The 26,766-nt window shown below is 44.4% G+C and overlaps 2 protein-coding genes across 3 annotated transcripts in view; one reads left to right on the plus strand and one right to left on the minus strand.

The window, feature by feature from the left end:
• The window catches only part of LOC102946859 (beta,beta-carotene 9',10'-oxygenase), a 76,133-nt gene that overhangs the window by 14,530 nt on the left and 34,837 nt on the right, over positions 1-26,766 (plus strand). Inside the window, exons 1-2 of one of the 2 annotated variants that reach the window (XM_043534134.1) lie at positions 22,097-22,162; positions 23,229-23,340. The exons of the other annotated variant lie outside the window; for it this stretch is intronic. Of the exons in view, the coding sequence (XP_043390069.1) occupies positions 22,103-22,162; positions 23,229-23,340 (172 nt within the window). The 5' untranslated portion in view covers positions 22,097-22,102. Of the gene's footprint in view, positions 1-22,096; positions 22,163-23,228; positions 23,341-26,766 lie in introns of those variants that run through there. 2 annotated transcript variants of the gene reach the window in all.
• Positions 1,227-13,079, minus strand: IL18 (interleukin 18). The gene is made up of 6 exons (XM_037882297.2): positions 12,969-13,079; positions 6,130-6,203; positions 5,357-5,365; positions 3,926-4,075; positions 2,665-2,810; positions 1,227-1,881 (listed from the first exon to the last, which is right to left on the minus strand). Exons 2-6 carry the CDS (start codon positions 6,194-6,196, stop codon positions 1,651-1,653), a joined length of 603 nt encoding a protein of 200 aa, XP_037738225.1. The 5' UTR covers positions 6,197-6,203; positions 12,969-13,079; the 3' UTR covers positions 1,227-1,650.

The following is a 26,766-nucleotide window of genomic DNA, read 5'->3' on the forward strand; positions in this document are numbered from 1 at the left end:
CTACACTGGCAATTTACAGCGCTGCAACTTTCTCGCTTGGGGTGCAAAAAATCCACACCCCTGAGCGCAGCAAGTTTCAGTGCTGTAAAGTGCCAGTATAGACAGTGTACCAGCGCTGGGAGCCGCGCCCCTTGTGGAGGTGGATTTTTTAGAGCTCTCTCCCAGCGCTCTGCCACGACTACACAAGCCCAGTAGAGCTCTGTGTAGTGGACGTGGTGGTGCAGCCTAGCCCTGTCTCACTCCTGTGTGATCACAGGTGTGTCATAAGTGTACTCTGAAGCCAACTGGGTCTGGGCTAAGTCTAGTCCCAGTCTCTAGCTCTTTGGCTGTAGAGTTTACACCCAGCTTCAACCCTCTTTTCTAACCTCTTCCTCAGGAAGTGGCACTCTGTAGTCCAGCTGCCTCAGACTTTGCACCTGTTTTCATACCCTTCTCTTACACCCCCCCCCCGGCCCCTTCTACCTAGCTGTAGGCACTCTGCATTCTAGTTTAACCCTTTTGGGGACAGTGTGACAGGAAAGCAAGGAGTACAGGCTTAGCAAAGAAGTTTCTTAACAACAGTCAGTGCTCTTATAAAGCACCAGAGAGCTAGTAAAATAAAATAAAAGTCCTGAGATGCCTCCTCCCCTAATCGGACCTCCACCCTTCTGGAAGTCTGAGGTTGGGACGGCATTTAGGCTAGGCAGGGTCCCTCCTGCTGATATATGATGACGGACAGCCCACCTTTTTCAGGCTATGTCTAATTGTAAGCTAGGTAGCTTGATGAGAGTTAGCATGTGTACAAACAGAGTATCTGGGGTAACATGGCTCAGTAGGGCTGAGTACGTACCCACGGGTTTCAGGAGCGTTTGTGCTCAGCATGGCTAAGACATGCTGCTGCTCCCCCAATGCTGCAGCTACACTACTATTCGTACTTGTGCGTTAGCTATCGCAAGTATAGGTAAATGAGCTGGGAAATCACACCCCTAGCTTGTAGGGGAGATGTAGCCTTTAATAACACCCCCTTTTAAAATACAGTTTCTTCCCCTTTATATATGTGCCTAAGCTGACAAGGTTAGCCATGTGGTCCGTTCCTAGTACAAAACGGAGTCTGTCGGACCCGGACCCGGACCCATCCTGTTACGGCACAGATGGATAGAAAGACAGTAAGTCTTCCTCATAGGAGTCTGCAAAATCTACTTCAGTTTTAAATGTTGTGATAGAGGGAGACACAAATGGACACTTCATTAAAAAAAAAATCAAAAGGTTCATTTAATTCCAAATGTAATACTTAATTCAAAAAGTTGGCAATGACAATCTTATGCAAAGACTTACTTTTTTTTTTTGGAGAAGGCATTGTGGTAATAGCAGCCTTACCATAGAAGCCGTTGTAACTAGCAACAGACGTTCATCTCTATGATCATAAAATTCCTAAGCTCCATGTCCACCAATTTATGTTTCAGTATTTGCTCTCAGCTGCAGGTAAGAATTGAAAAGTGTTAGTCCTGGAGCCAATAAACTCAGCACAAACCCCGAGGAACTTAACTCAGTGCCCGGAGGCTGTGTGTTTGAGTGGTTACACAGTTTAGCATAGAGATAATTTGACCACTTAAGTAATAAAAGTTGGATAAAAATGGCCAAGATATTGCTTGTGTATGGTACGTTATCAAATCAGTTTATTTGGGAGACAGTCATATATATGGATTCATCCACTTGGTCTTCATTTTCACATTGCTTTAAAATCAGTTTGCTTAAGTCCTCTTCTTTCTGAAAGGCCAAAAAGTAGCCTCGCATTAGTGAAGATTCAAATTTGAATGCTTTTGTGTGTATTGGTGAAACTGACTTTTGGATGAAGATGATGTCACTGCTTTGTTCATGAATTTCTCTGGGAACTTCTTCTTCCTGAAATGGAGGAAATATGCAGATTAATTACCAGTGCAAAAACTTGACATTTGTCTGTAGTTTTCACATCTCTACTTCAAGAACAGTTTAACATGTTCTAGCAGAGGGTTTCTCATAACAGATTTTTTGGTTGCTTCAGAGTGCGGCCACCAACTCTTGCTGGTGGCTGCTCTGACAATTTTTCCAAGCTGGAGCCCCACTGCCACAAGGCTGAAGCCTGAAGCTGAAACTCACTGCCCCAGGCTGAAGCTCAGAGCTGGGGCCCAGGGGCTGAAGTCTGGAGCCCGCCACCGGACTGGAGCTGAGGGTGGGGATGGGGAGGCTTAAGCCCAGAGCCTCGGGGCTGAAGCCCTCTCCTGGAGCCCTGGCAAGCTGAAGCCCGAAGCCCCTCTACGCCTGGGAAGGTGGGTTGGGAACTCACTAGGTGCCTGAGGTGTTGAAGGTTCCTCCCCCATCGAGCACAAACCACGGCCCCATGTGCCTGAAGATGTGTTGCCTGGAGTCCCCAGGAGGCTGTGCAGTGCATGGCACCAATCCCCTGCTGGTGGTGCCAGCAAACATCAAGGCAGTGCATCCAAGAGCAACAGCTGGAAGCTGTAGGGACGGGCTGCTGCTTTGTCCCCCATCCCTATCTCCGCCCATGAGGCTGTTGTGGCCGCAGAAAAATCCCCAGGTGGCCACATTTGAGAAACACAGTCTAGCATGTTTAATTTTTTTCTTAATTTGGGTTCCCGATGTAACTGTCAAGTTAAGGCAAACACTAGAAACAGGGGAGTTACTTACCCTAAATCGAATAGTCTTTTCCCCACTTTCATGTGTGCAGTACATACAGTAAGTCTTGTTTTCTACCAGGACGCTGAATGCCACAGGCAACCCTTCCTCCAACGTGTAGTCTTTGTAATAGTGGATGGTGAAATGCACTCCGCATCCTAAACACAAAGTACTTACTATTAGGAGCCTGTGCAGAAAGTTTGCAAACAGCCATTTAAAAATAGACGTAAAGGGGTTCCAACAGTTTTATTATCCAGGCATCTTACTACTCCACCACAAGCAGCCTCTGTCCATGACCTTCCTTACAGCTGAATGGAGCTGGGATTTGTTTTGTGTGACTGCTGATGACAAAAATTCAATTGGACTTCTGTTATCTTGTGGGCAAAACAGTTAAGGGCTAGAGAGTGTGATGTCAGTGTGCAAATCCCTTGGAGCACATGCACAAGGTGAGGGTTGCATTTCCTTCTCATGTTGGATGTAAACAGGATCTGGAAATCTGGCACTGAACGAATAACTGAAAAAAGTGGGGGCATGTAGAGATGGTGCTGATGCACACCAAAAGAGACTGACGAATTGCTCTTTGTTCCAGATACATTGCCTTGCTTGTTCAATATAAAATGATGCTTCTCACTGACACTTAATACAAAATGGGGATTCAGAACTTTGCTTGTGATAGAGGTCTTTAGAAATCTTTGCAGCAGTTCCCTAGCTCCTGGGCTTAGTTTCAGGCTATAGAGCCACATGCCTCTTTCATGGGTTTGGTACAGGACAATGTTTGGGGGTGGGGGTGGGGGTGGGGGGCGGAATTCCGTGATCTTCTGTCTGCCCACAGCTAGAACTTCTGATCTTTGGCTTCTGCTGTGATGTGAAGCTGTACTCAGATTGGCCGACCTCCAAAATGTGCAAAATCTTTTTTGGCGAGGATTGATGTCTTTTATCTGAGCTTAGCTCTGTTCTTAGCTGGCATTAAGGACAAACTACAATTACTAGAAACTGTTGCTAAACTCGGGTCTAGCTGAGGTAATCCAAGAGGTACATGGGGCAAAAGCGTACCTGGAATGAAGAGCTGGGGCAATGGTTACAGGCAATGTTCCCTCTAATTTTTGACAGGCCATGTGTGCAAAAAATTGCATCTGTTTAAATTGTTGTGCTTCTGTGCAAATTTTTGTGCATGTGGGGTTTTGCTGTGTGAGTGGGGTTTAGGATCTGTGTGCACGTGCACAGCTTAGAGGGAACAGTTGTTATAGGACATGTAAAACCAGAAGTATCATACCTGGTATCATCTCTTGATCTGCCATAGACTCAAATACATTCGTGACAGTATTCTCTGGTCCTGGCTGTACCACGAGTACCTGATTAGATGTGTTTCGAAAGATCTGGTGCTGTAGGGAGTGTTCCTTCTTCCAGTTGTCGCACTCCAGACCTTTTAATATATACATTAATCAGACAGTCACAACTAACTCCACTCTTCCCAGAAGCAATTAGGGACTTGGGTATCGTCCAAAGAGTGCCAGAAAGCCCCTTTAGCCTGTCTCCTGACCTAGTTCCATACAAAATGGTTGGTGGTGCCCACCTTATAACTTTTATCTGAGTGGTTGGAGCACTCAGCTGGGATGTGGGAAGCCCAGATTCAGTTCCCCCCTCCCTGATAGAGGGGAAGAAAGGATTTGAACAGAGGTATCCCACCTCTCAGGAGATGCGCTAACCACTGAAGAATGGGATATTAATTCTGATGTAGGGTTCCCTCCATCTCTCCTGTTGAAGCTGTTCCATTGTGGATAAATACTGAAAGACTGATTGGAGCAGGTGGATTGGACCCAGGGTCTCCTGCCCCTCAGGTGGGTGTCCAAAGAGCTGGGTGGTGGACTTATTCTCTCGCTCTCTGGCCAAATGACTGTTTCGTGATAGAAATTATAGAGTGGATGGAGACAGTACCTTCTCCTCCTCCCTTGGATTTTGAATGGGGCCGATCAAGTAGGCGTGCTCAGAGGGCACCTGCCGGCTTGGGCCTCTTGGGTGAGGCATTTAGCCACCTATCGTCTCCCAGTTTGTGAATCATTCCAGGGCTTAGGTGGGAGGTAGATGTCTGGACGCCTAGTGTGAGGCAGCAGTGTGGGCCATAGATGCAGAAACTTAGGCATCTAGGGAACTTCTGCTCTGAAAAACTTCAACACCAAGTGAGTTTAGGTGCTTACTGGGTTTGGTGGATCGCAGCACGGACTTAAGTAGATTAGTGGATTCCATCTTTACTCTCGTCCCCAAACTGCCCACCAACCAGTCTGTGCTCAGGGAGAGCCTCCATGTGATAGATTGAAGAGCCCTGCTCTGGCCCTGCTCTGCATGTTCCATCATTGGAAGATGGCCCAGGATGTGCATTTGCTCTTCCAGTTTAGACTTCAGAAGAGGAGGCTGAATACAGGTAAGGACAGTGGGTGGAGTATCCTATAGGTGGCCTTTCCCCGATCCTCAAAGCCACCTGTGTGCCAGGTGAGCTGCTCCAGCTGCAGAACATCTTTGACTTGGAGTCACTTAGTGAACTCCGGAAGGAGGGAGTTTTTCCCATGCCCACCGTTCGTGTGTTAAGGTCACCACCAAATACTGATGAACACCATGGGGGGGATTAGCCAACAGTGTTGGGAATGGCAAGCAGAATCAGCACTAGCTGAGTCCAGAGTCATAAATGTCAAGCAAATTTCAACTTTACCTTCATCATCTGTGTTCCAAGTGAGCGACGAAAGGGGAGAAGAGAAAAAACTGTTAGACTGTGTACAAACAACGGATCATTTTCTAACCAGTTTCATTCCCCAGTGTAAGCTGGAAAGCCCACCTCCACCACAACCATCACCCCTTCCAATTATCCTTTCTCTGGAGATGTCGTATAAGCAGCAAGTAGCCCATCAACCGAGGTACTGAGTCTGCAATGCTCCAGATTGATGCTTATGAGGAAACTGAAGTGAAATCAGAATAACAGTGATTTAAAAACAATTCAGCATTTTAACAGCTGAAATTATAGAAGGCTCAAGCCAGGTCTATATGACAGACCTATATCAAAATAACTATGTCGCTCAGGGATGTGGATGGACTTTGCCGATGGGAGAAGCCCTCCTGTCAGCGTAGTAGTGGCCTCACTAAAGCCCTACAGGGGTACAGCTGCACCGGCACAGCTGCGCTGTAGCACTGTATGTGAAGACAAGCCCTTAGAGTGTTCACTTGAATCTCAAGAAGCAGGCTTGGCTCCACTAACTTCTTAAAGAGCATGTTGGGAAGACTGACTCAGAGACCCAGAACTGTCACTCGCCAAGCTGTGGGGACCAGTATTGCTCTGAAGGGTTCACAGGTTATGGAGAAGCAAAGTGGGCAGCTACAGAAGTCCATAAATCAACCCCAGCAATGGACTGAATTGCATGGCAAGTGCTGATCAGCTGCACAGAAATCCCAAAATGCACACCCCATCCAGTTATAAAAGAGGAGAGTTACCTGCAAAATAGAGGTCAAAGTCTTGCCCAAATTTCACTGCAAACATACGGATCTCTTCACAGCTCATCTTCACTCTGAACAGAGCAAAGGGAAAGGGTTCAGAGATGGGAACAATACTTCTCACCCTCCAGATCTAGAGGGCTAACTTGGGCCAGTTCTCTGCTCTCAGCTGGTGCACAGTTATGCCCACAACAGGGCTGGAGGGGAGACTGAAGTGTTTCACTACACATCAGTGGGAGGGCTGACGTTACCACTTAGTACAAGGGAGAGGGCAGACTGATTTTTATTTTATTTTACTTTTTGTAGTGCCCGTCATAGACTCTTGAGTATCTGTTTCTCCATTACCTTGTACCTTGTGTCATTTAAACCAGTGTACACTGGATGTAAAATACTAGAATTATGGTTTGATGCTGTTTTTCACCTTTTACACTCTTGCAGTGGTGTAAATGATGTCATAAGACATAGGGCAACAAAGAATAAGACCCGGAGTGCTTTATGCTAATTAAACAGTAGTTCATACAAATTTGTAAATGTCACTCACTTAATGAATTGCTCATAAGAAACCTAAAATGGTGATAGCTCAGCAAAATGCCATGTCACCATTTAATCTTCCCTACTGTGCAAGCAAAAAGTTATGTTACCTTGTGTGCATTTGGTTAACTTTTTCCAATTTGGGATCCTACGGATGTTAGTGTAACCTATAAAGTTTTGGGGATCTTTTTAGTTGATAGTGTGAAACATCCTGGGCTGGGCTGCTGCAGTGCTCCCAGCAGGGAAGGGGGATGTAATTTATTTTGCAGTGGCGGAGATTTGCTCATGGGCAGGTTTTTAACCATATTTTTAGTCCAGGTTGAATTCTGGCTCTGTGACCTTGATGCGACCTCTTTAGAGAGAGCCAGCAGACATCTAGAAGAGGAGGCTAAAATGCTTCACCCAGAGGATAACAACTCATTTTCCATGTTACCAAACTTTATTTACCAAAAGACTTCCATCTTCAAACCTGGAGATTATCTCCACAAACCTGCTGGCCTCTGTGGCTTACAGGTTGCAGTTCTGTCTCCCTGCCTTCATGGCTAACTTGAAACTACTGAGGTGCTCTTAGATCGTTCATGTTCTTACAGGTTCATGCTGTGCAACAGCCTCTTCAAGTGACCTTGTATGGCAGTCAGACAAGTAGACTTTTCCCCCTCCTACCTAAAGGCAAGGTGAGCCAGAGCTGCTGCTAACGCATGTGCCCATACGAGTAATGGCCATAAAATTGCCAGGCCTGTTCAGTTTACGTACAGCTACTCCATCCTCTTCTGTTTTGTCTGACTTCAGATTTTATAGGTTGATTTGAGGAGACTCTATGCAGTTCACAAACATCCCTGTCTTCAGTGCTAGCAGCATGTCAGGAAAGGCGTATGGGATGTGGTCACCTCTCCTGCCTGGGATTTGACCCACGGGTTTCTGGATTCCAAATCAGCAATTCCATTGCTGTTAGTACTATTAGTTGGCAATGGTGGCAACCCGAATACTCTGGTGACCAGAACAGAGAGACCAATCCACGTAGGCGCGTATGCATGGGCACATTTCATGGTTGTACAGTGCAATACACCAGGTCTGGCAAGAGGCTGGGATATTATAGAAGAGATTTTAAAAGCTAAAGTGCCAAAAAAATAAACTACTGTACAGTTTAAGAAGTGATCAGCTAATTTATAGCAAAAGTTGGCATTAAAACTCCTGCCCAATAGAGTACTGCTACATTTAACCTTTTCCTGCTTGCTCTCCTACTAATCTAGCAGTGACTAAACTCTACCAGAAGAGTGAGTTTCAGACAGGCCCAGTTTCAGATGTCCTTAATTAAATCTTCAGTGTTTGTTCTTCCTCTTGGCAACTGAGATTGCTGTTCCTGTTGCTTGAGACTCCTCACGGAAGTAAAGATATTGAAAACTAGGTAGATCTGATCCCCAAATTACCATGAACTGTAGGGTGACAGACGTCCTCAATGGGTTCTCTTCACTAGATGGTTAACTGTCTAGCTAACTAACTAGAAACAAAACACAATCTTCTGTAACAGATTGCAAATGAGTGTCTACAAACAAATAACGCAATTACTAAATTATAGTTCCCAAAAGGCCACAGGCCTAAAGTTCATATTCCCCTCTCCAGTGTAAGAGGTGTTGGTCACACTTTAATCACAGTGAGTAGTAAGCATATAGGGAGGGTAAGAATTAGCTTCTTAGCTGTCTGGATATATTGCTGTAGAAGTAAACCCACCATCTGTAATCTCCAAGATGCGGTACCTAACTATGTATTGTTATATGCTGAATTCTTCACAGGCATATGCAATTTTTCACACTGTACGTAACCTCTGAAATGTTTGTTCTCCTATAAAAATATATTAATCATTTCCCTTGTTCCTGTTAACACTAATGATGTGAGATGGCTCTCGTTTGTTTGTTGGGGAATGCTGTAGTAACACCCAACTCATGCATGCTTCCAAAAGTATATCTCATAATCTAACTTGCTTTCACTGAGGTTTCAGATGGGGTTAACTAATTCTCCACTCGAGGGCAAACTACAACTTGGTATAAGTGTTAGAAGGATTTTCTGTGAGAAGTGCTCAGCTAACTCGGTATGGCTGTTGGAAAGGAGTTGAAGTGGGCCTGGTTTCATGAATACTCCGTGTAAGGGAACTTTCTTTCCAAGATACCATCTTGGTAAATCTGCAGAGTGGGGCTTCCACGGGGATATAGGTTTGTATTCTGTACCCCTACTTTTCACCATCACTGATTGAAAAGAGGATATGTGCAAGAAGGAGATACCAACACTTCTCTTCCTCTGTGCCCCAAATACAAGTGGTACAGTGAAGGATACTTATGGGGGGTGTCAAATAATTTGCCTAAATGGAGAATTATTTCAGGGTGGTTTGAGAGACTGCAGATCGCTTGGTATTTTCTCTCGATGAGGAGCAATAGGCAGTTACAAATTTTCCTGAATGTATTATTTCCTTCTGAAATAGGCTTGTTTACTGCTCTTACTTTTTTTTTCTATATCTACCACTTTACTCTTACTTGGCTCTTATATCTTGAGTGTTTAGAAATTGCCTTTTTTATTACTCTTAATAATAATTTGTAAAGGGATTATAACCAAATGGTCTATATCCTAATATTGAACTGTCCTCAACTTGCTGCTTTTACATCTAACACAGACAAAAGAGGAAAACAAATTGGCACCCAGAGTAACTGTACAACCAAATTTGGGAGTTTGATGGTAGAATAAATCTAAATGCCTTTCTGGAAAACACCAATCCCTCATTATGGCTAGCCTTGAATAGCGGCCCACTCTGACAATGAGTGTTCAGCTCAGGTAGGAAGAGAGAAAGTCTAGCCCAAAGCACTGTGGATTTACTGGGATTTTGGATTCCCTGCCGCTTTGCCACAGGGAAACCTCCATCTGCATCCTTAATAGCTTTGCTAACCATTAAAGATACTGACAGGTTTCAGAGTAGCAGCCGTGTTAGTCTGTATCCGCAAAGAGAAAAGGAGGACTTGTGGCACCTTAGAGACTAACAAATTTATCTGCGCATAAGCTTTCGTGAGCTACAGCTCACTTCATCAGATGCAAACTATACACAGCACAGGTTACCTCACATGGCTTAAAACCCTCCCGGCTTGTTACTTTCCATTTTTCTCTCCTGAGCCACAAGAACACAAACGTGCTCTTTGGTCTGTACTCTAATGAAACTCTGTCAGTTTTCTGAACTATATTTTGGAATTAACTGTTCTTGGTTGCTCTATTTAAATTTACAGAAGTAAAACCCTTCTGAAAACTGACTCAGGCAACAGCTAGGTCTGTTTTCTTGGCTTTGTGAAATGCAGCAAGACATTTCATCACTGGTCTGACACAAGCATTTCTGTAAACTGGTGAGAGCATGAGCAAAACTGTAGGTTAACCAAGCTGCCCTGCGGGTTTGACACTTCAGAGGTGACAAACCTGGCACCTCCAAATTGAGATTGAGATGCCTTTCCACTAACCACAGTAATGTTTCCTTGGTAAATCTAATCATACCAGCAAACACCAGATCTGGAGATGAAAAGTGCTTTTGTGTGTGGCTAATTCATTATTTGTATGGGTTAGGTGGCCACTATTTGCAACTGTAAGTCTAATTGCTGGGGTCAATGCCTATAGGAATGGTCTAGAGTACTTGGTCCTGCCTCAGTGCAGGGGACTGGATTATATGACCTATGCATGTCCCAGCCCCATATTTCTATGATTCAATATTTTATGAGCATCCTTTATTATTCAAATCTAAATAAATAAATTAAAGTACACAATTTATGTTAAAAGTCAGCTAATTAGGGGCATCTTTTTAAGGGTGAGAAATTCTACACAAATTAGATTCAAACTGAAGCTTTCTGCACATTGCTCTCATGTTATTAAATGTCACTCTTTTCCATGGAACTAACCATCCTCAAACACTAGACTGCCACATTTCCTCCAAATCCACAGCATCATTACTGGCAGATGAAACAAAATGCTGCAGCGATTAGTCTTTTGTTAAAATACACATTAATGTTACTTTTCTTGTGAACAGCTCAGAGCACATGGAGTGCCTCCTTCAAACCTATTCCACTCAGCCAGGATTTTATCTGCCTCCCAGCCCTACTCACCATAACAATGCAGACTGAAGTCACTAATAAACCTGGGCATATTTGTTAAATGCAGGTGCTTAAGTGAAGGCTCCGTGTGGAGGACAGCATTTGCCTCTTACTGTATAAGCCAGGGATGGCCAAACTGCTGATCTTTTACAGTTAAAGTGCGGCTTGCAGAGCCCCCCCCACCCCCAGCATCCCCATTCTTTGCCTGCCAGAAGGGGGTAGAGCTCACGGCTTCTGCCCTGGCTGCGGCATGGTGGTGGGGCTAGGGACTTGTTCCAGAGAGAGGATAGTTGCCCGTTGAGAGTGGGGGGGGAGGGGCACAATTTAAAAGTCCCCCCCCCAACAGCTTGAGTTATGCCCCTCCCAGGTACACCCTCCCTCTTACCCTCAGTGGTTCTCCCTGCAGATCCCAGCTGTTTGTTGCTGCCTCTCCCCACAGCCCAGCTTGCCAGCTCCAGCAGCTGCTGTACAGGGAGGGCGCCCAGTGGCACCTTGTGACCGAAGGGGGCCTGCAAATCCTGGCAAAAATCTGGGGGGAGGGCATGTGGCCCCATGTCTTCCCCCTGGCCCCATGTCTTCCCCCCCACCCCATGTCACCTCATGCTTCTGCCCAGCAAGGAAGGGGGTGTCAAGGTTTCAACCCTGCGGGGCACTCCTGCCGGGGCTTGGGACTTCAGCAGGAGCAGGGCTGAAGCCCCAAATCCAGACAGACACCTCCTGGCAAACCACAGCCCCAAGATCCCCCTCCCCACAGGGCTGAAGCCCTGAGCCCCACCACCCCAGCAGTCATGCCCCGTTCTTGAACTTCTGAAGATTGTCATATGCAGCTTGGAGGGTGAGTAAGTTTGGCCACCCCTGGTATAAGCAAACATTTATTTTGCAAGGTCTTTTTACGCTAAAAAAACTAACAAACAAAAAACCCTTCTACCAAAGGTGACTGAAGCAATGTAAACCTCAAAACAAACCCCCTCAGCTTTAGAGGAGTGGGCTGTCCTGCTCGTCTTATTGCTATCAGAGTCCCTTTAGGCAGGTACTTGGGAGACTCTGCTGTGAAAGCAGAATCATCTCCATCCCACTTTTGCTTATGATCTCTATACTTTGTCAAACTGTGTGACTCCAAGATTTATAGAGAGGAATTGATTCTTGATTCCAAGCTTGAGGTTGTTGCCCTAATCTGCGTGGCTTTTGTGGACTCTACACTTCCCCTGAGCTTTATCTTGAGATGTTCTTACATGTCTACAGCGCCTTTCATTCTGAAGTGAACTGATAGACAAGCTTCAGGGGCGCTTTGCATCCACCCTCCCCAGAGCTTCTGGGCAGAGACCCTGCCCCAGGCAGTATCTCAGTAACTCAGGCCAAGAAATGCACAACACTTCATCAGTTTCAAAGTTCCCCTGTGCCGATTGGGGGAGTCAGAATCAAAGCAGTAGGGATTGCTGGTCAGGGCCAGAGTTTTCTCACTGGAAGTCTTTATCTGGGCACTTTTACTCTAACTCAGTGCCCAAAAGAGCTCTCCTTCCGCCGCCCCCCCCCCGCCCCGCTCTTTAATAAAACGTATTTGCCGCCCCCGTGAACTGGATCAGTGGGTTTTCAACCGTTTTTCATTGGCAGACCCCTAAACAATTTCGAACAGAGGTGTGGACCCGTTTGGAAATCTATATTCTGGATATATAGTTGAATTCAGTTTTCAGTCTCTCTTTTCCCAGACAGGCTGAGAACCCCTGAACTGGACCGGTCCAAAGAGAGAGGTGTTTTAAAAGCAAAGGTCGATGTTGGGGAATGAAGGGCGAGGCTGCTCCAGGCACCAGCCGGCTGCTGGCTTGTGGAAGTTAGGGGGAGGAGGGCACAGCCGCAAGCGAGCCCCGGCTGAGTTTCGGGAGCAGCCTGTGCGCCCCACGGAGACGCGGCGGGGCTGGGTGGAAGCCGGTGGTCGCCTCTGTCCCAGCCGCCGGGGCTGTGCCGTGGGGACGGAGCGGGCTCGCTGCGCCGAGGCTCCTCCCCAGTGCCCCAGCCCCGAGGCACCCGCGCAGGGAGCATCCCTCCCCGGGAGAGCCAGACAGGTCCCGGGCGGGCGGGCAGGGGCGCGGGGGGAGCGGCCGGACCACCGGATCCCGACCCCGCTTGGCGGGGCTCCCCCCTAGCGCCAGCGCCCCAGCTGGGCTCCCGCCACCCCCGAGGCCGGGCAGCGGTCCCTACCTGCCTCCTGCAGCCGAGTCCGGAGCGCAATGCGCAGCGCAGCCAGAAGCCGGGGAGGGAGGAGCGCAGCCCGGCTGGAGGCGGGGAGAGCGCAGCGCACGCTGCCTGCTCCCGGGGGAGGGGGGTCCCCCGCCGGGCTCCCGCCCCGCCGAGCCCCGGGAGCTCACCAGCGAGCGCCCGTCGAGCTCAGCCCCGCGCCCTGCAGAGCCCCTCGCTTGCCCTTGGGTTATTTAGCTGCAGCGATGCTCGAAGCCCGGTCCGCCCTTTGCTCTCCTGCCCCGTTTATACTACTAGGGAGCTGCAGTTCTCTAGCCAGAAGGACCCCAAAGCGCTTTGCAAGCCAGACTCAGGAACCACTTCACCTGTGGTTGAAATGCAGCCTCCTCTGGGGTGGAACACGGCAGCTGACAGCTCAAAGTTACATAGGGTGTGGAGTAATCCCCATCAAACTGGAGCTTCAGAGGGAATGAATGGAATTACCCAAATCAGAAGTGAGCCAGGACACCAGAAGTAACACCTTAACAGTTGCTTTCTCATATACTATGGACACTTTAATGACCATACATCTTCCAGACTTTAGTTTTATATATTGTCCAAAAGAAGGCACTTCGGACAAGCAGCTTGCCCCAGCATCATGCTGCGGCATTGGCTAGATTTTGAGGCATGCTCCTTCAACATCAGTGATAGGGCTTTGTGTCTGGGGACCTGAGCTGTTGCATTTTACTCTGGATTCTTGTAATATTGCTGTGAGAAATATCAAGCCAACTAGACAATCTGAAGTGTAAATCAGGATGTTCCCAATAGATCTGTATACACACAGGCAGGCCCGTATCACTTCCCCTTTTGTCACCACAATCAAGAAACAAAATATATCAGTTTGTGCAAAGAGTGTGCTGGAGCTTTCAGAGTGGGACATGTCAGCACATGCAATGCTGGGAGCTTGACGCCATCCCAGCAGAAGGCACATCCTGTTTTCTTACCCAACTTGTTACAATCAGCTGTCTTGCTCTGCAACTGATGTCACAGATGGAAGTTGCAGTTTTGAAACAGATGTCAGAAATAGCATCAGTGCATACTCTTCCCACCCCCCCCCACTTGTGTAAAACATCCCACAAGTGTCTCTCCCTTGCACTGGAGGGGCCACTTTAGGTGTGAATAGTCAATCTTTTGGTTGTAATGAAATTGCCAAGAAATATACCAGTTGTGAGAATGTTTCTTTAGTCCAGTAGGATGGAGGAATGAGACCACCAACTCATTTTCCATGTTACCAAACATCCCCCAGATAACATTGAGTTTCTATTTTATACTGACCCAGGCTGGATATAAACTAAAAACAAAGAAATAAAAACTTCTGTGTCCCATTACCAATCCCCCAAAACCTTCCAGTCCCACAATGTGATGCTAATTAGTTTGTCATTCCTTTTTGGGGACTGTCTTTTATGTTCGTACACCATGTAGCACAATGCGGCCCTGATCTTGGCACTACTGTAATACAAATAATAATAATAATAATGAATAATAATAGTCCCATGTTTTGCTATCCTTTTTATAATGCCAGATAGCAAAACACCAAGGGAGTGACTGTCCAGTCCACCCGCTGACTTTGGCAAACTCAAGGTTTATGACTAGGCTAACAAATATCCTTATAACAGGTTTCAGAGTAGCAGCCATGTTAGTCTGTGTCCGTAAAAAGGAGTACTTGTGACACCTTAGAGACTAACAAATTTATTAGAGCATAAGCTTTCGTGAGCTACAGCTCACTTCATCGGATGTATACAGTGGAAAATATAGTGGGGAGACTTTATATACACAGAGAACATGAAACAATGGGTGTTACCATACACACTGTAATGAGAGTGATCAGGAAAGATGAGCTATTACCAGCAGGAGAGCGGGGGTGGGTGGTGGGTGGGGGGGAACCTTTTGTAGTGATAATCAAGGTCGGCCATTTCCAGCACTTTACAAGAACAGTAGGAGGGGAAATAAACAAGGGGAAATAGTTTTACTTTGTGTAATGACACATCCATTCCCAGTCTTTATTCAAGCCTAAGTTAATTGTATCCACTTTGCAAATTAATTCCAATTCAGCATTCTCTCGTTGGAGTCTGTTTCTGAAGTTTTTTTGTTGAAGAATTGCCACTTTTAGGTCTGTAATCGAGTGACCAAAGAGATTGAAGTGTTCTCCGATTGGTTTTGAATGTTATAATTCTTGACGTCTGATTTGTGTCCATTTATTCTTTTACGTAGAGACTGTCCAGTTTGGCCAATGTACATGGCAGAGGGGCATTGCTGGCACATGATGGCATGTATCACATTGGTAGATGTGCAGTTGAACAAGCCTCTGATAGTGTGGCTGATGTGATTAGGCCCTATGATGGTGTCCCCTGAATGGATACGTGGACACGTTTGGCAATGGGCTTTGTTGCAAGGATAGGTTCCAGGGTTAGTGTTTTTGTTGTGTGGTGTGTGGTTGCTGGTGAGTATTTGCTTCAGGTTGGGGGGTTGTCTGTAAGCAAGGACTGGCCTGTCTCCCAAGATCTGTGAGAGTGATGGGTCATCCTTCAGGATAGGTTGTAGATCCTTGATGATGCGTTGGAGAGGTTTTAGTTGGGGGCTGAAGGTGATGGCTAGTGGCATTCTGTTATTTTCTTTGTTGGGCCTGTCCTGTAGTAGGTAACTTCTGGGTACTCCTCTGGCTCTGTCAATCTGTTTCTTCACTTCAGCAGGTGGGTATTGTAGTTGTAAGAACGCTTGATAGAGATCTTGTAGGTGTTTGTCTTTGTCTGAGGGGTTGGAGCAAATGCGGTTGTATCGTAGAGCTTGGCTGTAGACAATGGATCGTGTGGTGTGGTCTGGATGAAAGCTGGGGGCATGTAGGTAAGTATAGCAGTCAATAGGTTTCCGGTAAACCTTCACCCCCCACCCCCACCCTGCCGCTCTCCTGCTAGTAATAGCTCGCCTTTCCTGATCACTCTTGTTGCAGTCTGTATGGTAACACCCATTATTTCATGGTCTCTGTGTATATGAAATCTCCCCACTATATTTTCCACTGTATGCATCTGATGAAGTGAGCTGTAGCTCACAAAAGCTTATGCTCTAATAAATTTGTTAGTCTCTAAGGTGCCACAAGTACTCCTTTTCTTTTTACAAATATCCTTATACTGTGGTTAGGAGGCAATTATTGCTTGATTAAAGAGCTTTTGTTACACAACCTGTGTTGCTGGGGATGTGTTTTCACTTGCCTATTTTCAGGGTCCTTGGGGATTGGTGCATTTTGGTCCCTCCTCTCTCTGCCTGTGGCACACAATAGTGTAGTCTGCTAAGGGCTGTAATAGTCTGGTTTAATTCTGGTTGTTGGGTATACTGTGTGGGTGGATGGCTGTTGTTGGTGGCCTGTGATGTACAGAAGGTCGGACTAGATGATCTGGTGACCCCTTCTGGCCTTAAACTCTATGACTAGGAAAAGGCTGGGGAGATCAGCCAAATATTCTAGAGGCCAAAACATGTGAACATGAAGCATTACAGTAAAGGAGAGTTTTAGGGAGGGATTTGAAGGAGGATAATGAGTTAGCTTTGTAGAAGTTTATGGGGAATTTCTCCAAGGCTTGGGGGGCATCATGAGAGAAAGCACAAAGTTGCTTGTTCGAAAATTTAACAAATAGACAATAGAGGCTGACATCCTGGGCCAATCAGAGGCGAGAATTGACTTTCTGATGCTGAGTGAAAGATGATAGGTAGTGTGGGGATAGGTCATTAAAAGACTTGCAAGTGAAGACAAGTAGTTTATGTTTGATATGATAGAGAAAAGGATGCAAATAGTTCGAATAGAGGGAGACAACTCTGGAGTAGAGAGGAAGTTCTGTGGATGATTCACATAGAGATGGTAGTTTAGTTTGTGTTTGTGGATGAGATTACCCAGAGATAAGGTGGAGAGGGAGAAGCAAAGGGGACCAAGGACAGAGCCCTGTGGAATCCCTACAACAAGCTGGAGGAGGAATGAGGAGGCTCCTCCAAAGGACACCTTGAGCAATTGGAGTTGGAGGAGGGGAACCAGGAGAGGACAGAATCATGGAAACCAAAAGAGGACGGACAAGATTGCAAGAAGAGCATGGATGACTGTGTTGAAGGTAACTGACAGGTCCGGGGGAAGAGGATGAAGTACTGGTTCGGAGATTTGACTAAGAAGAGGTTATTGGAGACTTTGGTGAGAGCGGTTTCAGTTGAACGTAAGGTGTGGAAGCAGATTGGAGAGGGCCTAGGATGGAACTGGTAGAGATTAATTCCAGACAGCAATTGTAAATCATGTGTTCAATTAATTGATAAAGTTAGATGGGGAGGTAGTTGGAGAGATAAATGGGGTCAAGTGTTTGGGTTTTTCTTAAGATGGGAGAGATTAAAGCAGGTCTTTCAGTCATCTGATGTTTGCCTCCCCTCAGCCAGTGTTGCGGTAGCTAGCTTTCTCCCCAAAATCTCTTTTTTAAGAACCCCCAAAGGGAGTGATGGCCGGAATAGCCCGTCATCTCATTATTTTGTCCACCAGTTACACCCGGTTTCTAACACATCAATGTTGGTCCATACTCTTCTTGGTTACCAGGCATGATCTTAACACAGTCTTTGAGTTATATCTGTAGGCCTTTTTTCTTTAGACTAATTCAGTCTTTCCGTCTCACTTTTGCACCTTTTCCCATACACATGTATTATTATAGGTTATTGTGACACTTTATAACATTTCACTGTCTTCTCACAGTTGAGCTCATAATTAGGGTAAATTTTTGGCAATTATTACAACATCTGTTGGACCATCTCAGACATTAGTATTCGTAACGTAAAACTAACTCTCCAATAAGAGCAATTGACTAATTCCTGATCATTTCACTACAGTTCACAGTTGCAGTACATTGAATATGGGCCATAATTTTGGGGAAGTATTTAGTTCTTTTTCTGTCTTATAAGCAGTTTCATTTCTTGTCTGGATTTTTTACTTTTTCCTCCAAGAAACAAGAGAAATCAAAACTGATTCATGCTGTATCTTTGGTTGTTCTAATGTTTTTTCTTTTCTACACGGTATCAATTTAGGGTTTAGGAAAATAATAACTTTTAAATTCTGTTAGTATTTGTGTTTTTAGTTAATAACATACATTTATTTTCTTGAAAAAAACAGCATACAATAATCCAGAGAAATTAAGCACAACATGAGAAAAATGGTATTTCATTTTCTGTCTTCTTAAACAAGGTGTAGTTAAAGACTATTTGGCTTGAAAGCTGTCTAATTTTTGAATGAGATGCTGTAATCTATTATATGTCATTAATCCATGGCCATATTTATCTGATTAGATTGATCCAGGTTTCCAGTTTGACTTTGCATTGTCAGCCCAAGATGTTCTAGCAATAGGAAATTCATGATTTTCAGAAGTTCTTGCACATTCCAGAAGACTAATGTAATCCAGATTCTGTTTCCACAACACACAATGGGGCTTAGATACCAGTGAAGGTACTTGTTATGAATGCATAAAATTTCTTATTTATATTTATTAAATTTTCTATTTACTATCGAATTTTAGAAATGGCAACATATAACTATGGTGAAATAAGACTGCTATGTATCACTTAAAATTCTTTCTCTTGAAATCATTACATATTCTTACTAGTACTATTTCCCATTCATCAGTCTCCAAGTTATTGACCACATTCTTGTTTCCACCTGAGGAAGATTGCTTCTGTGATATAGAGGGACATGGTGTAAGAGCCTAAATAGAACAGAGAATGCTCGGAATGTTTTAATCACAATTAAAGTGTCTGAAACAGGTCTCCAGTCTCTTCTGTTTTCATGTATGATTACATGTGTGCAGATGGAGAGGTGGCTTAAAGTGCCACTCAGCCTTCCATACTGGGATCCCACATTAAATCTTGGAACCTGTAGGATAAATATGAAATTAAAGAATTAGAATTAGCATAATTTTGGTTAAGGAAATATATGTACTCTGTAAAGAAAGCCCTGATGAGCAAGCAGAAGAAGATCTTGAAAAGAATAAGTTACAAGGCCAGAAGGAATGAAGAAGGGAGGTCTGGAGTTCAAAGAATAACTAATAAGATACGGGGAAATGTCTAAAAAACCAATAGGGGTGACTGCGAGTAGTTTTAAATAAGACAAATGGAATCTGTCTTAAAAGGAGCCTGCCTTCCTACTCCACATACACACATTATGTGTGATCTTAACAGTAAAGTCTGTGTAAACCCAGGTGCAATGGAAAAACTGTTGATCAGCAAGAAGAAATAAGGATGAAAGGCCTTGGGGGAAAAGGAGGTTGTAACTCTTATCTGGATTCAGACTGAAAATGAGGATAAATTGTCTCAATTATTTTTTAGCTGAAGTCTGTAATTGTCAATGACATAATTTGTTAAGGGGTATAAAAAGAGGTATGAATTTGAGGGTTCGTTGTGAGACCCTACCTAATCATGCTGGAGCACACCAAAATGAGACAGTTTCCCCTAGGTCTGGCCTATTTGTCAGCATACTGATTACATACTTAAGAATACTTTAAAAAAACAGGAGTACTAGTGGCACCTTAGAGACTAACAAATTTATTTGAGCATAAGCTTTCGTGAGCTACAGCTCACTTCATCGGATGCATTCAGTGGAAAATACAGTGAGGAGATTTATATACACACAGAACATGAAAAAATGGGTGTTATCATACACATTGTAAGGAGAGGTTTCAGAGTAGCAGCCGTGTTAGTCTGTATTCGCAAAAAGAAAAGGAGTACTTGTGGCACCTTAGAGACTAACCAATTTATTTGAGCATCCGAAGAAGTGAGCTGTAGCCCACGAAAGGTTATGCTCAAATAAATTGGTTAGTCTCTCAGGTGCCACAAGTACTCCTTTTCTTATTGTAAGGAGAGTGATCACTTAAGATGAGCCCACTCTCCTGCTGGTAATAGCTCTTCTTAAGTGATCACTCTCCTCACAATGTGTATGATAACACCCATTTTTTCTGTGAGTCACTCTAGACAGCGTGGTGGGGATTGTGGTGTGTAGGTGAGTGTGTGATGTGGTGTGTATGGGGGTATAGGTGTGGAGTTTGGGGGGTGTAGCTGTGTGGAGGTAAATGTGTGGGCGTTGTGATATGGAGGTTGGGGTGTGTAGGTGTGGGGGGTTGTGTGTAGGTCGGGGGTAGTGTGGGGGACTGGTCTGTGGGTGTAGGTGGGGGGGTTGTGTGTGGTGTGTGTGTGAGGTTTGTGGGGGGGTGTGAGGTGTAGGGGGGTGTGTGTGTGAGGTTTGTGGGGTGTAGGTGTGTGTGTGTGACGTTTGTGGGGGGTGTGAAGTTTGTGGAGTGTAGCAGTGTGTGTGTGTGAGGTTTGTGGGCTGTAGGGGTGTGTTTGTGGGTATGTGTGTGTGTGGGGGGGGGGGGCATGTCATTCCGCCCGGGGCTCTGCGGTAGCCCGGACGGGCCCGAACCCGCCCACCCCCCACCGCAGCAGCCGCAGAGCCGGGGACGCTTATTTCCAGCAAGGGCCCAGCCCCTCCCGCACTGACAGGCCTGAGCCCCCCCGCGAACCCCGCGTGCCCGAGCGCCCAGCCCAGCGCACTCGGCTGCCAGGGCTCGGTCAGTGCCCGCCTGCCCCCTGGCGGCGGGAGCGGGTAACTCCACCGCTGACTAGGCAGGGCTCCCCCGCAGGTGGTGCGGGGGCGGGGGGGGAGGATGCTGAGCTTCAGTGCGAAGTGCAGACCCCCCCCTTCCCCAGTGAGGCGCGCCCCCTCCTCGGCGGCCGCGCGCTGAACCGTTAACGGCCGCTTCAGGCACGAGCCTTCTTCCCCCTTTGTCCTCAGGGCGGGCGCGTGCAGCTTGCGGGGGAGGGGGCAGCTTGGTGGGAGGTGTGCGCAAGGGCGGGGGAGGCCCCTTCCTAGTGCTGTGGGGGTAGGTTATAGGTGCGGGGGGGTCACTAGGATTTGAGTGGTCATTGCATACCAAACCCCACAGAAGATAGAGCTGTGAGGGTAAAAGGAGTGTGGGGGGTGGGGGTGGGGGTTACTAGGGTTTGAGTGGTTGTTGCATATCAAGCCCCATAGGAGGTAGAGCTGTGGGGTGAACGGGGTGTATGTGTGGAGGTGCACTTTGGGGTGTATGGGGAGGGGTCACTAGGGGCTGCATACCAAGTCCTCCGGGAAGTGGAGCTGCAGGGGTGTGGTGGGGTAGAAATGGAGGGTGTGTGAGGGGGGTGCGGCGGAGAGTTTGTGGGGATTATCAGGATCTGGGTGGGCACTGCTTTCCCTAAAGAGGGGTAATCCCCTCTGAGATGGGACGGTGGGGGGCGTTTGGACCCACCACACCCCAGTTCACACCTGTACTGCCCATAGGCTGCACAGTCAAGGTAGAGGCTTGTCAGAAGCAGCTTGGAGTGAATAATAACAATCATTTGCCCCTTCGTCCAAGGAGCTCACAACACTTGGCTGGCACTAACTAGTTCAGCCTCACAGGTCCCTGTGCGCTGGATGGGTGAGTGCCATTCCCATTTGACGTAGAGGGAAGGGCTCCACAGTGAGTGACGCTGAAGATAGAACCCAGGAGTCCTGTCTGTCTGTTTCCCCCAGCACTAACCACTGGACCACACTTCCAGAGCCAAGAATAGAGCCCAGGAGTCCTAACTCTGGGCCCTGGCTCTCACCACATGATCAGGCTGCCTTCCTTGCAGCCCAGAGAGTTCTGCTTTGAGTGCTGACCGAAAGGATCACTCTATGGCCTTCTCAGACTATGTCATGCTTTAAATAGTAATGTTTTTCATTGGTAGTTCTGGTACAAATAGCTCCATAGCCAGTATGGTGTCCATCTCAGTGTAGTTCACGACATCTGAGCTTGAGTATGGAATTGTACTCATGTTGTCTGAATTACTGTATGTAGACTGGCAGGTTGTGGCAGACGATCATTGTGACATATTGTTTCTTCAGTTCCTACTCTATCCAATTGTGCTTCTCTTGCCACGCTTTACTTGGGGCTTTAGCTTCACCTTTCATAAAGTGGGAATCTATGAAGATCACATTATGCTGAAAATTCATGTTATAGTCTTTTGTTTTTCTGTTACACAAGATAAAAATACGTACTCATCAAATGTGACATTACACTTTTTGTTAGGTAACAATGACAAGTAACACAGTAAAAGCTGATGAAAATAGAAGTAAGCGTCGAAAGGAGATGGAGGTGAGTGGTTTTCTCTGACTTTGGTGGGGGAGAGGAATGGACGGGCAACCCTTCTAGGGATGAGGGGAGCTCAGTTAAAATGCCCATTCAGTCGATGCACTCTTCACTGAGACTGCCATGGATAACTGTCCAATAGGAACAGTAGGAACAGGGTTCAGGCCACCATCTCACTCCATGTAAATTACAGAAGAGTTTTCCTGAGTGCATTAGGAGATTGCAAAATAAAGCTTTTGCTTTTCACAACAAACGAAATTTGACTTACATACACCTGCACTTCTCTGTAGGGCTTATCCTGATTGAAAGCAAAACTTCAGGTTGCATAGAAGCAGGTTGTCTATTGAACCACTCAAATCTCTCAACTCAGTGTTGAAAACAGACTTTAATTTCATCCATCCCCATAAATCAGCTTGCTTTCTCGCAGGTGGGAATTTGAAATTTCATTGCTATCTCTTATTCTGACTGGAATAATAGTGCCAGGAATTCAAGTGCTGCCTTGAACATGGTAAATTTTATTATCTTTCTGATAATGCTAGTTTTTTTAACTATTCAAGTACTCAAGGAAGACAAGACCAGTCTGTTTGGTTAGGTTCATTTTGTGTGTTTTCATTTCATTGTGTGTTAACGTAGCATCATTTTGCAGCACAGCTATGTGCCATATGCCGGGCCTGTTCAAAACTGTTGCCACTGGGGGGAAATCTGTGCAGTTGTCCCATACTGCCTCATCTGTTGGTGCTCAGAGCAGAAGATTGCTACTTTTTTCATATGGTACAGTGCACTTTGTAGTGTCCTTTGTCAAGATACTGGGGAGGTAAAACTGACTAGCTGGTTTATGAGGTCTTATCTATACAGCAGAACCATATTATAACCTGATAATCACATTACCTGTTCACATTCAGGAGGGAGGCATAATACACTCACATGGTTAAGAACACAAACTGCATGTGAAGTCAGCAATATTATAACCTTAATTTAAAATAAAATCCAAACTGCAGGTCCAAACTGCAAAGTTTCAAATTCCTAAGAACCTGTACTAGCATGCATTTTTTCCCATGTGTTTTGTTACTAGAATGAAGCTTCAGAAAGTCCTCAGTTGTCCTCCCTGGAAAGACCAGACTTGGCTCTTTCTGAAAGCTCACAGTCACTTTACAAACCTGAAGCACTGGAAAAGGTTTTAAATGGTGATGTATTAAAAATATTCAGATTACTCAGACAGATAAATGTTGACATGAAGCACTCAATTCACACCTTTGAAATAAAATAAATATTTGTATTAACAGATATGAACAAGGAAATTAATAACCTGTTGTCAAAATATGCCCACATTTTAAGGCAAGTGAGCTTTAAACTTTTATACAATTTTTATATACTTAAAATAACATGGGATAATTCTTGTTTCTTAGAATATTTTTAGTCTAACTACTTGCCAACTTTGAGATATGGATAGGATGCAATGTGGTTTGATGGGCTAATGCTTTCAGCTGCATGGGTGTAATTCTTCCCTTGATGCACGCTCATAGTTCTGAGTAGTGTTAGAGCAGGGATTCTCAAACTGGGGTCGGGACCCCTCAGGGGTCACGAGGTTATTACATGGGTGGTCGTGAGCTGTCAGCCTCCACCCCAAACTCCACTTTGCCTCCTGCATTTATAATGGTGTTAAATATATTAAAAAGTATTTTTAATTGATAAGGGGGGTCACATGCAGAGGATTGCCATGTGAAAGGGGTCACCAGTACAAAAGTTTGAGAACCACTGTGTTAGAATATTGCCAGATTGATCACAAAACTTAACCTCAGAACAAAATACAAAATCCATCTTTTTGCCCTAGCCTTCCTACATGCTGACACTACAATACAAACACACGCAGTTCTTTTTATTGAAAAAACAAAATAAAAAACCTGCCTGCTTAGCATCAGGAAAGGAAGACAGAAATATTTTTAGCAATTTTTTAAACTGATGGAAGGCACTTGGATACTACACCGAAGAGTGCTAATATGAATACCTAGATGATTGATACATAAAGGTGGCATGTGGTGTGGTGGAATGTCTGCAATGTCAAGAAACTGCAGAACTAAAAGATTAACCCTAAATCCTGAAATAACAAACTCCTCTATTTAGTCTGACAAGTTAGTCTCTAAGGTGCCACAAGTCCTCCTTTTCTTTTTGCGGATACAGACTAACACCGCTGGACTCTGAAATCTATTTAGTCTGTGAAACTGAAGAGTTAACTTAGTCATGAATTCCATTGACTGAGAGACAACAGATTTATAAGCAAAGCATGAAAGCAAATTCCAAATATCAGCAGTAGTTGAGAATGTTAATATTTTTAAGTATTTATTTTAATGTTAGTGTTTTTTTCCAATTAAGTGAGAGAGCGGCAATGGATGCTTCTTATGTACAAGAGCTTGATGGAATCTTGAAAGAAGCGAAGATCATAGAAAATCACTTGAAACAGAAAAGAGAGAGTCTGAGACACAGGTTCACAGTCATTGCAAACACCCTGCAAAGTTAAAATTGATTTTGTCTGGCAAATAAGCCAAAGTGTAGGGCACAGAGTGTTGGTCATCTATGGTGTTGTATACTAGAACGTACGCTGTAAGGGAAGATGCCGGGTTTCATACATATTTAGCTTTCTGTCTGTATTTCTAACAGTTCAAGCAATTTTTAACACTTTTGGAAGCAGCATACTTTATTGAAATATAGCAAAAAAAAATCAAAACGAAGACAACAGACAGTAATTAGTGCCGTGGTAATTAGTGATACAAAACACTGGTCTCCATGATAAAACCTGTATCTTTAAGGTGCTTTAAAAATCAAGTCATAAGTTTGTCATCTTTATTGACTTGCTTACGCTGAGCCCTGGAGTCCCTTCCCTTGAGTATGTTGAAGAGATGGGAAGAACAAAATAAGGTTTGGGATGCTTGAGATGCTAGGGTTTGGGGCTATCACAAGAGAACAGAAGCGGGGAGGATTTTGATACTAAAATCTAGGATTTTATCAAACATTGTCATGATTAAATTCCCCCCCCCCAAGAACTTATGTGATATCCCTTATCAAACTTGGCTAACAGTATAAATGAAAATAGCCTTTAAATTGTTTTTCCACTTACTGATTTTCTGTTATTGTTTGTTTCTATACTGTCTACAAACAATTCTTACTAGAATAAATATTATTTTTTGGTCTCAGAACATAGAGAAAGGAAGGAACCGTGGGAATGAGGAGCTATCAAGGATCTTATTCCAGGAAGAGTGTAAAAATAGCTTTTGGCAATATTTATTTGAAAATACACTTTAGCTCTTTTATTGATTTTAAATGAATCATAGCGTTAACATTAACAATAGTTTGGGTCACATTGCCAAATCCCCATGCAATATGTTGAAATTTAACCCTATACTATGTCAGTATTGCGTGGCGTATATACAGTTTACTTAATACTTAAGTAGTATTTGAACAATTTTTCTTCACTGTCTATTGACTGAGTTCAAACAATGATTCATAAAATGTACAAGACATCATTTGTGCAGTTTGCCAGACTAATGTAATAAAGAAAACCACTAGAACGTCCTGTAGGATGGTGCCTAAATATCTTTGAAAATCTGAACCTTTGTCTACTTCTGACTTTTTGTCCATTTTATAAGAATATTACTTTAGTTTAACAATTTTACCTATTTTCTTTTTAAAATAAATGATTACATTGCTATTAAGAGGTACTGTAAAAGGTTAACTTGGGAGAATGGGAGAGGTATGTATAAGACAACTAGAATTTGTAGAAATTCCTGGTAGCTGCAGGCATAAACTTCATAAACTTAAACTTACAGATGACATCACTGTTAAGATGTTAATATTTAATGTACGCTACTATGGATTGTATGTTTGTCTTGCCATACACTCCACCGTAACTTAGACAAAATCAAAATGTGAAGACACTGGAAGATATTATCAATCTTAATTTAAAAATAATACCAAGTAATATAATGTTTTTGTTTACTACTCTAAAATGTTTATCTTAGACTAAGAATTTGACTCTTTAAAAAAAAGGAAACTTGAAAAATTGTGGTTATTTATAGTTTCACAAAACTCCATCCAAAATGTTTACTTTATAAAGTATAATGACGATAAAAAGGACAGGTCAGCACTCTTGTTTCTGAATTTAGACACCTAAATCCTTATTTAAGCACCTAAATAAACATAATCAGACTTTCATTGGTGCCAAGCATCCACAGCTTCCACTAAAGTCAAAGGGAGTTCATCGCCAGTGCTTACATCTGTGGCAACCAGGCCACTTATTTAGGCACCTAACTATGGATTTAGGTGTCTAACTTGAGGCATGCAAGTATTGAAAATGTTGGTCATAACATTTATAGTATCAGTAAAGATTAGAGCTCACAAAAGACCCACTGCATCACATAGTTAAATTCTTTACCAGTAACATTATTTTTTTACAGAACACTGTCCAATACTATTACTTTTGAAGTGCTTTGCAAAATTCTAAAATCTATTTAATAGGACTATAATTTATAGATATAAGTGCATGTCTTATAAGTATGATTGCACAGTCAGGCATTAAGGTTCAATTAAATGCAAGGTGTTCATCTTTGAAGAATCAT

The sequence above is a fragment of the Chelonia mydas genome, chromosome 22 (genome assembly GCF_015237465.2).
Source record: "Chelonia mydas isolate rCheMyd1 chromosome 22, rCheMyd1.pri.v2, whole genome shotgun sequence".
In the NCBI taxonomy this organism is placed as follows: Eukaryota; Metazoa; Chordata; order Testudines; family Cheloniidae; genus Chelonia; species Chelonia mydas.

Bases quoted from the DNA above. Each gene is read 5' to 3' on its own strand.
- IL18 (XM_037882297.2), bottom strand. From the start codon at position 6,196: ATGAGCTGTGAAGAGATCCGTATGTTTGCAGTGAAATTTGGGCAAGAC. The intron at 2,811-3,925 runs GTATGATACTTC...CTTTGTGTTTAG, and splicing joins AGATCAAGAGATGATACCAG to GATGCGGAGTGCATTTCACC. The intron at 1,882-2,664 runs GTAAGTAACTCC...CCTCCATTTCAG, and splicing joins AAAAGACTATTCGATTTAGG to GAAGAAGAAGTTCCCAGAGA.